The sequence below is a fragment of the Drosophila hydei genome, unplaced genomic scaffold (assembly GCF_003285905.1).
Source record: "Drosophila hydei strain 15085-1641.00,03,60 unplaced genomic scaffold, DhydRS2 tig00000060-arrow-pilon, whole genome shotgun sequence".
NCBI lineage: Eukaryota > Metazoa > Arthropoda > Insecta > Diptera > Drosophilidae > Drosophila > Drosophila hydei.
In genome coordinates this window covers 9,310,184-9,320,067 of record NW_022045656.1, presented here as the reverse complement: position 1 = coordinate 9,320,067, position 9,884 = coordinate 9,310,184, and the positions used below count along the sequence as shown (strand labels likewise).

At 39.0% G+C, this 9,884-nt stretch overlaps 1 protein-coding gene across 1 annotated transcript; it reads right to left on the bottom strand.

Annotated features, from left to right (window-relative positions):
• Nucleotides 1-3,504: 3,504 nt before the first annotated feature.
• LOC111601230 (mite allergen Der p 3) lies at nucleotides 3,505-4,908 on the bottom strand. The gene is made up of 3 exons (XM_030226150.1): nucleotides 4,812-4,908; nucleotides 4,201-4,697; nucleotides 3,505-3,822 (listed from the first exon to the last, which is right to left on the bottom strand). Exons 1-3 carry the CDS (start codon nucleotides 4,906-4,908, stop codon nucleotides 3,505-3,507), a joined length of 912 nt encoding a protein of 303 aa, XP_030082010.1.
• Nucleotides 4,909-9,884: the final 4,976 nt, after the last annotated feature.

Sequence of the window (9,884 nt, the reverse complement as noted above, 5' to 3'; positions counted from 1 at the left end):
AAATACTCTTGCAGCAGCTCACACTTGTTGAAGATTTTTTTAGTAACTGAGTAAACAATGAACTGAGAAGTATAGAACGAGGCTCGCTGCTGTGGAGATCGTAGAGATTCCTTAAGCTCAGTAGATGTACATAAATAAAATCAGTCTGATTACAATAAAAAGAGAGAAACTTTGAACATCTACAAAGCTGGCAAAATCTGCTATTCTATTGACCTGTATCAGATTAACCTGAATGCATTATATAACAATTTTCCTGGCGTTGCATAGTTTGTTAGAAATTTGGTATACCCTTCGCAAAAGAAAGAGTCGAAAAATGTTTCTTATACCATTCACAGCATGAGACGAAACACGATTTTTATCGTCTTTAATTTGCTTTTTATTTGATATCATATTTCTTGGCATGTTGCAGAGGCCCTCGAAGCTGCAAGACCCAATGAAAACAAAAGCAAGTGGCATTTTTTTTACTTCTCATCTTTTTTCTTGTTTTGTGGGATGTCGTGAGTCGGGAAATCGGGCTCTGAGTCGAGACGTCATAATGTCATAAAAATGTCACATACTTTTAATAACTTTATGACAGCTACAAAATCATAAACAAAATACTCTGACAGCAAAACACGCACACACACACACACACATAGCTGACTGTGTGTTCGGTTGTTGTGGGCTGCGGCGCATGCAAATGCTTGTGGCCAAAAAGGAGGCTTCATCATTTGGCAGCCACATCATAATGAGATGTGTCATGTTTGCCTTCCCAAGAATCTGTGACGGCTGCTTTTTAGTGGCAAATCATTGGGCCTGAGCGCCCTTAACAATGAACACGACATGTGATTATTAAATTTAAATAAATTTATAGCTATGAAGCTGACTAGAATATCTACTTTATTGACTCTCGAAACTTAAGCTAAGAAAGATTGTTTTGAACTTTTAAGGGCATCTGCGCCCCTCTCTCTTTCTCTCTTCCCTTCTCTTTCTATCAATATCTTTGCTACACACATTTCGATATGCAACCTCAGCGAATAAATTCGTTTTGCGACAAAACGCAGTTTTAAATTATGAAACCTTGCAGCTTGAAATGAACTCGACTCGTCGCATAATAATGAAGCAGCTGAAGAACTTGGAATTAAAAAAGAAACACGGTTAAGAAAGAGAGAGGGAGAGAGAGAGATAGGTAACGAACCCGTAGAGTTATTAAATGCCAAGTTATTTGTCGTTTAGCTGGAAATCCATGCAGGCCGTGCAGCACTTTAACTTTAAGACAAGACTGCGAGACTGCTTTATGGCTTTGAGTAGGAAATCTTTATGAGCATGTGCCCTGGCCCCAAAACAGACACGGAGAAGACAAAGAGAGTAAGAAAAGAAGTGAGACAAATTTATTGGCAAAGTATAAATGCATTTCTTTACGGCTTACAGTTTGTGTAGTTTTAATATGAAGTCGTAAACATTTTTAATGATCCATAGAGATTGTAAAACCTATTTGCATATCCCAATTTACGAGACTGAACCGAGTCTCCACGATTTGCCAATTTGTCATTGGCTTTTGCTGGAATATGGGTTAAAGGCGGTTCGAGTATTAAAAAACTAATGTAAGCAGTGGAAAGCCCAATTTGTGGCTTCACATGTGGAAAGGTAGTGAAATAAGCTTTGCTTTTGCTATATTTAAATTTTTAATTATTTGAGCAATAAATTGTGAATTGACTTGATATCATATTTTCGTTTGAAATGCATAGCTGATGTAATTTATTTAATTTGTTTTTGAATTTTATTTTATTAAAATTTTAATTGAAATTTATTCTTCTAATTAAGACAAAAAAATACTAAAAGAAAGTTATATATTTTATATTTTTATTTATTATTTATAATTTGCTTTTGAAGTATTAAAATTGAAATTAAGTTAGCTAAAAATGTTTTTATTTTATTAAATCAAATAGTCATAATTTTACTTCTATTAATACAAGTTTTAAATTTTCCAAAGAAAAGTGTTTTAATAAAATATAAATAAATATGAGTGAAAAAAAATATTAAGTATAAATAACTGACGATAAAGTTAAATATACATAAAATGTATAAATTAAATGAATATAAGGAAATGCAAGTTTAAATTAATTATTATAAGTAAATATATAAAAATAAATATAAAAAGTATATTGAACTGAGTAAATATAAAAATATTAATAAATTTAAAACTCATATAAATATTAATATAAATTAAAAAAAAATATATATTTAATGAATGTAAATAAATATTTATTAAATATAAAATAATCAAACAAAAATGTGACCAAAAATAAATAAATATAAACCAGTACGAATACATGTGTATATATAAATATTTATATAAAAAAAAACATAAATAAATTTGAAAATTTAATTAAATATAAAAACTAAAAATGTATGTAAATAAATGTAAATACATCAATTGTTTAAAATGTCATTAACATGCTTAAAGTTTTTTAGGTTCTCAAATCAAATTCTGCGACGGTTCAGTCCGAGCGACAGCCAGCCCTTGCTTATAAATTTTCTGAGTAGTAGGTTAAAAGGCAAGGTGATTGACATCAATTTGCTGTAAGAATATTTATTTACTTTTCCATAAGACTCCAAGGTAACCAAGCGCTCTAGTGCAATACTCTTCAACAATTTTTCAATCAGATGCGCCAAGACTCAAGCATGTCTTATGCTGCTGCTCGTGCCATGATAACTCAATTGTGAACTTTCTAAATGTTTTTTATTAAGAGTATCTCTGCTGTTCGGAGCACTATCGTAGCTCTCCATTAGAGCCCATCAAAACTCGCTACGAATAAGCTATTACTCGTACAAAGTAAATAATTTGTTGGCTATAACGGAAAGTTATGCTTATCGCATTGCAATGCAACTTTAAGAACTCACTTGCCACAAATATTTCGGGCAATTTATCTAGAGTGAAAAACTTGCTCCTGCATGCGGCCTTGCCCATAGCCTCCTTTTCTCTGTGTTGTTGTTGTTGTTGTTGTTGCTGGTTTTATGATTGCGCAAATGCAAAATGCATAACAAACTCAATTGCAGAAGATATTTCGCATGCGGCGGCAGTTGATATGCACCGAATTGGGATTTATTTATATGGGAAGGAGTGGCCTTGTCCTGGACCAGGTACGTCCCTGCGGCATGTCCCTGGCCCCGTTTTGTGCCAAGCTGGCAAAGTTGAAGTTGGCATTATGCGAATGGGAGGACAGAGCCAGCAGCTCCAACAACGCAGGATGGCAGCTAACCCACTTTCAAATTGCTTTTTTATTTGCCAATGGATACGGTTATGGTTACGGCTACGTTTTACAGTTATAGTTATGGATATCTTACGGCTGCTGGGAAATGGATGGCACACAAAGTGAGCCAAAGTAGTTTATGCAAAATTTACTAATACAAATTTTCAAATGCAACGCCAAAAGTTTCGCCCCGGCTCGGGGCACATCCATTGTTGTAGTCCAAGTTTGACAGATGAGCCAGAATCTGCCCAACACGTGGCCAGCACATCAATTAGTAGTAGTCCTCCTCGGATAAATGCATGCAGTAGCAAGCATTAGCCGTGTTGCCCTCAATCCAGCGCAGGTATTGATTCACACGTGTGTACACGTCGGGCAAGCCGGGCCGAGCACAGCCAGCGCCCCAGGAGACAATGCCGACCAGCTGATGCTGACCCAGCTGCTCGTCGAAGAGCACATGGAGCGGACCGCCGCTGTTGCCGCTGCAGGCATCATCCACGTATCGGGCGCAGAGCATGTTGTCGGTGATCATGGCTGAGCTGTAGCTGGAGCTGCGGCACTCGGTTTGGCTAATAATGAGCGCATCGACTTCCTGCTGTGCGGTGGGCGGACGAGGGCGGTGTATTGGGTAGACAAAATAAAAATAAAATAAATTGAAGCGTTGCCAGGGAACAGATATAGATAAAGCAGAAAAAGGAGCAAGCAAAGTCGATCACCTAGAAAAAAATTAACTTTAGATAAGGCTTTCCGCGTGAGAGCTTGAATATGAGCAGCAAAGAAACGTTGAAGGAACAGCAAATGGGAGATGTGAAATTTATGGATAGAGAAAGTTTCAATCGAATTGTGTTAAGTCTCTGCGGGCATAGAAATATATATAAGAAAAAACAGAAAGAAATATTAGATAAGTTGCATTCGTGGCTAGTTAGTACCCGCTTAGTATATATATGAATATATATAATTCAAATCACACCTGTAAGGCTTGCATTCCAAATCCTGCACTCTCTCTTTGGCCACCCCAGCCTGTCAGCTTGGCCATTTCGCCCTCGAAGCTGGTGCTCGATGGCGGCAGGCAAACAGGGCGCAGGCGCTGCTCAAAGCTCACGGGCCGATCGAGCCGGATCAGGGCAATGTCATTATCGAAGCTGAACGGATTATAGAGCTCATGCACCTTCACATGCGCCGCTCGACGTTGCAGCACCTGAGCATCGCTTGCGCTACGATTGTGCTCGAGCAGGCGCACTTGGATTAGCTCAGCCGACAAGCCCTCAACGCAATGGCCAGCTGTGAGCACGTACAAGTCGCTGATCAGTGAGCCGGCGCAGTGGAAGTCGCCCTGAAGCATCACCATAGCCATCCAGGGATATTGATGGCGACTCGCCTTCTTGCCAATCTTCCTATGCAATGTATGGATCAGTCCGCAGCGGCAGGGGCTGCATTCCCTTTCCGGCGGATAGCTTGTTGCTGCTTCTGTCGTAGATGCTCCTGCAGTAGCTGCTGCTGTGGTTGTGACTGCAACGGGCTCCGGCTTGTCTGTGGGGGGCAGCAATATTGTGGCCAGCCACTGAAAGAAGCTGCCGCGACCCAGTATAACGTGAACTGCGGGCTGCAACGCGGCTTCAGTGGCATAGCCCAGGCGAACCGTTGCCAGTACGACGCTGCAAATGAGCTGCAACCTCATCTTGTTGACCACGAAATAGTTACTGCAGCTGCTGCAGCTGAACTAACCTGGCTTGGCCTAGCCACAGCTGGCAGTGTCAAGCTTATACCGAAGATCTGACCCACATCCGTTGGAATCCTGTTTTTAAACTGTTTGCGTTTTGCTGTTACTGCAGCTAATCATGAATCGAATTCTATCAGTTATTTTACTGGCTCACTTGACCAGTTTTCTTTTTCATTCACGTGTAGTGCCATGCTATGCCAGGCCACCGAAAATGCCAACTTTTCCATTTCATTTTGCCAACGATTTTCCAAGCTGCTGCGCAAATGAATTCATGAAATGTTTGCACGCTAGGTGTAAATATTTTCCTTGCCCCCCAGCCAGCGACAACGAACACTTTTCACATAATCACGAGCTGCACAGCATTCATTATTCGCCACCATTCGAGGTGGCCTCTGCTCAGCCAAAGTACCTGACTCCAGCTCACAATTTTCATAGGTGAATTACAAATATTGCTTCAGTTGCCGACATCGATTTTGTAATTGTGTTAGCAAGTTTTACAATGGTAGATCTAAGAGTTAATAAAATTATGTGTGTGCTAAACATAAAGACATATGAGCATTGGCTATATTTGTTTCATTTTAAAATATATTGAGAAGTCGTTTAATTGAACTGCAAAAAATTGCAGTCCTATATTTTCTGGCGTGAACCCATGGAATATAGAAGCTCTTGATTCATGATTCATGACTCATAATTCATGATTCATAATTAATGATTCATGAGTTATGATTCATAATTCATGATTCATGAGTCATGATTCATGATTCATGATTCATGATTCATGATTCATGATTCATGATTCATGATTCATGATTCATGATTCATGATTCATGATTCATGATTCATGATTCATAATTCATAATTCATAATTCATGACTCATGATTCATGATTCATGATTCATTGTTCATGCTTCATGAATTCATTCATATTTAAAGATATTCAAAATTGCAAATACTTCTGTCTATTATGCAAAGTCATCTCAAATTGAATTTAAGTAATGAGATTTGCTCGTTGGCTTTTACAATTTGGGTTAATTAAGGGCTGAATACCAATCACTTAGTTAGTCAATCAATAATGCATTCATTTTCAGCTAGTCTGTCAGTCAGACACCCACTACACAAGAACTTTTCCATACTCAATCGACTTCGCCCCAAACTAACTCCCGCCTTTCATTTCATTCTCCACATTCAAATGCTAAGAAATGCAGAAACTTTGAAATATTTCATTTAACTTCTTTTGGTGTCACATATTATGCAAATGAAACGCCTAATATGCCCCCAGAGAGCAAAGACCCAACCCAGCCTCAGGCTCGCCCCCAACTCACCGAGCAGTTGCCACTTGTCATTTAGGCCTTTGTAAGCTGGCACAATAATCTCTAATAGGCTTAGCATGAAATATTGATGCTTAGTGGACGCTTAGTGTTGCCAAATAGAGCTTTGAAAATGTTGTTATGTTTTCCTTGCCTCAGCCAGCAGTCAGCAGCCAACAGCCAGTCGCTCGCTCGTAATGAGAGACGCTAGCCTGTAAATTAGTGAAAGCAGTTTATTAATAATTTTCTTTCTAAGCCTCTTATGCGATGGCAGACAGCGTCGGAATGCTGGAAAAGTTTTGCCATAGTTTGGACTAATTGAATTTGAAGAGCAATACCGAATGATCCATAAATTGCTGTAAACCATTGTTGCAGCCCATTGAACCTTGACGTGACTCCAATTGTGCTGTGGCACGCCCACAGCGCATAACCGTTACGCGTGAACACCAAAACTGTAGCTCGAAAAAGTTTTCGGTAGGTTTTCATGGCTTCGACGAGTTTCAACATTTTTATTTTCATTTAATTAGCAACGAGTGAGGGTACCAAATAGCGACGTAGTAGCACCTAAATTGTCCAATTATATAAAAACGAAGAAGACGAAGAGGCAGACGATGCGTAGGCTGCTGCACAGGTAGGCCCAGGCTCTGGCCGTGGCCCTGATTGCCGGTAGCTGGCGTAGACTACGAGCCGCGTGTTGCGCTGTCGCCGACGCTGTCAGTTTTGATATTTTTCCCCTTAATTGATATTTATGGAAATGGATGTTGTTTTGTAAGTGGAGCAGCGAGCTGTAAGATTTACATGCCACTGCCTTGACTACTCTGACCAGCTCATTAGGCTCTAAATGAGATGTTCTGCCAGGCAGTCCGCTCACCGCCTCACAAATCTGAACAAGTTAACAACAGAGCAGAGCAACAATGCAACAACTGCAAAAAGTAATCCTAATCCCAGTTGCCACAGTGACCAACGCACTTGACTCAGAAATATTGTTTAATTGCAGAAATGCTTAATGTGCTTGCCGAGCGGACAAAACTTTGAAAATTCAGTTTTCTGCTTTAATTTGAAGATGCTGCCAGCTCCCAGTTACCAGTTCATAAAGTTTCGTAAAAATATTTAAGCCAGTGGGTTACTAGCTAAGGCAAACAGAGCCAAAAATTGAAGCTATGCATAAAGGCTTTTAGTATTGGCTTTAAGCATGCATCGAAGTCTAAGTTAAGTTGTTTACAGAATAAGCTAAAATATATTGAGAAATCTTTTAGGCATAAGAAATTATTCTAGATTTCTGCTAGAGTTCATAGTGCAAATGTTAGCATAGCTATGCATAGCATTGTAGATTTAAAATTTTTTTAAAGTTAATCAATTTTTGGGTATATTTTAGATATATATTTATAATATAACCTGAACTAAATGGGCCAACAAAATCGAGAAAAACAAAATCTTTGACAATTTTAGATGCAAAATCTTCAAGAGAGAGAAGGAGGAGGGAGAGTTGGAAAGAGCGAAAACGGCAGAGAGAGAGAGAGAGAGAGCTCGAGGGAGGAAGAGGAAAAGTGAGAAGAAGAGGAGAGTGAGAAGAAGAAAGAGAGGGTGAGGTGGGGGAGAGGGAACGAGCATATCATACATATTTATAAAATATATCTAAAATATTTTAATTGTAAATAATTAAATTTCTTACTTCTTATAGATCGAATCAATAATAATTAAAGTATTACTAGTTATATGTTACATGAGATCCCCAATTAATTGAGAAGAGATACATTTGACAGAAGATATGCTGTGAAGCATATTTCAATTGACTTCCATTGCTTTGGTAACAGAAGGTTTTTCATATCATTTATTTAAGGAAAGTCGAAGGAGAGTAAAATACGTGAATTATGCCAAAACATCGGCGTTTAGGCAAAGTTCTGACTGCAGAATTCCTTGAGCTGTTAAGTAGATATAATATGGCCTTATTCTTTACCAAACTTTTTTTCTTCTTAAAATATCTATGGAAATGAATACAATAAAATAAATAATATAATAAAAATATAAATAAATAAAAAACTATAAGAAAACTCTTTAAGCCCAGGGAATTTTTCAAAATGTCATTCACTTTTAATAGATAAGCCATATTTCAGTTGCCATCTCCACATTGATAAGCAATCCATAACTCAAAGATAACCAATTGTAAGCTCAAAGAGTTTTATGCATTTCGGCATTAATTCGAAAGACTTAAAATAAATATGTTTTAATATAATATAAAATGTTGGCAAGACCAGAGCAATGCGTAGGATTGCGTTTTAAACATGCTCTCAAAAATAAAAACAAGCCTTGGCTAGTGTGTGTGTGTGTGTGTGTGTTGTGGAGTGTGCGGTGCCTTTTGGCCTCTCCCAATTGCATACTTGGCTTGTTGAACATGCGCTGAGGCTGCCTGTTGGCTTCTTTATCTTGACAGCATCGGGCTTTAAAATACAAGTATAAATACTATGGGCTACAAATGTACAAACATTCCGACAACCCCCTCAGTCGCACACACAAATGACAGATTGCGCGAGGGGTGAGGCAGGCGATGCGGAGGGGAGTGGAACGCACAATTGCAAAAGCGGCAACAACTTTTAATTAAAAGCTACATTTTCACAGGCCGCAGCAACAAGCTTATTAACAGTTACTTTTCGCAGCGTAAATCTGTGTAGTCTGACTGTAGTCAGTCCGTGTCTGTCTGTGTGTGTGTGTGTGTATTTCTGTCTGGCATTTAGCCGCAGCAAAGCTGTCAATTGATAAACAAGTCAGCTGTCACTTAGGCTCGCATTGATAGCTCCTTATCGAGCCGAATGCAGCGAATCGAACGGCCAACGCTAATCAGGCAGGCAGAGTGTCCCCCAGGCCGAAAGGTGTCCAGCTCGGAGTGGCCCGCATCCTGCCCGGCCACTTGCTGCTGCGCCGATGGAGATAAGTCGTCGACACATGTCACAAGTTGTATTTATTTCTTGTTCTCTGTTTGTTTGTTTGTTTCGCGTTGCTCAACTTCGATTTTTTATTCAGTTTTTATTATTATTATTTTTAATCACAAGTGGAAATTAAACGCGGCTAATGAAGATTTTAATTGCGTGCCACAAGCTGCATGTAGGCTGTTTCGAATCAAATTTAGTTTCTCTCTCTGTGCGACTTGCAAGCAACATGCACAGCGTTTGTCGCTGCGGCACACACGCAAAGCAACTTTCAGCCTAGCACTAGTTAGTAGTAAGCTGCTTAGGTTTTCAGGTATTGCCCACCTGCCCGCCTCATTGCCTGCGTTTTGCATGCCGTTTATGACAGCTTCAAAGGCTTAGCTGTGGGTTTTTTTTTACCAGATTAGTTAGCGAAATATTTTTGACGGGATTTCGGGTTTCGAATTCGAAAGTACATTCTACAAGCACAACCCGAAAGTATGCTTATGTGGCAAAAGGTTTGAAGAGATTCATGTCCTTTTAGCTTGATTGTATGTGGGTTGTCCTGATCATTTAGATAAATGAGAATGGATACTAAGAGAAACTATATTCATTTGTCAAACATAAGAATCTGTTCTATCAACAGAATTTAATTTTTGAAGCTTTAAGCCTCGTCTTTTCTCGAAAACTTTAAGCACTGCAGAAAGCAAATTTGCTAGGCAAG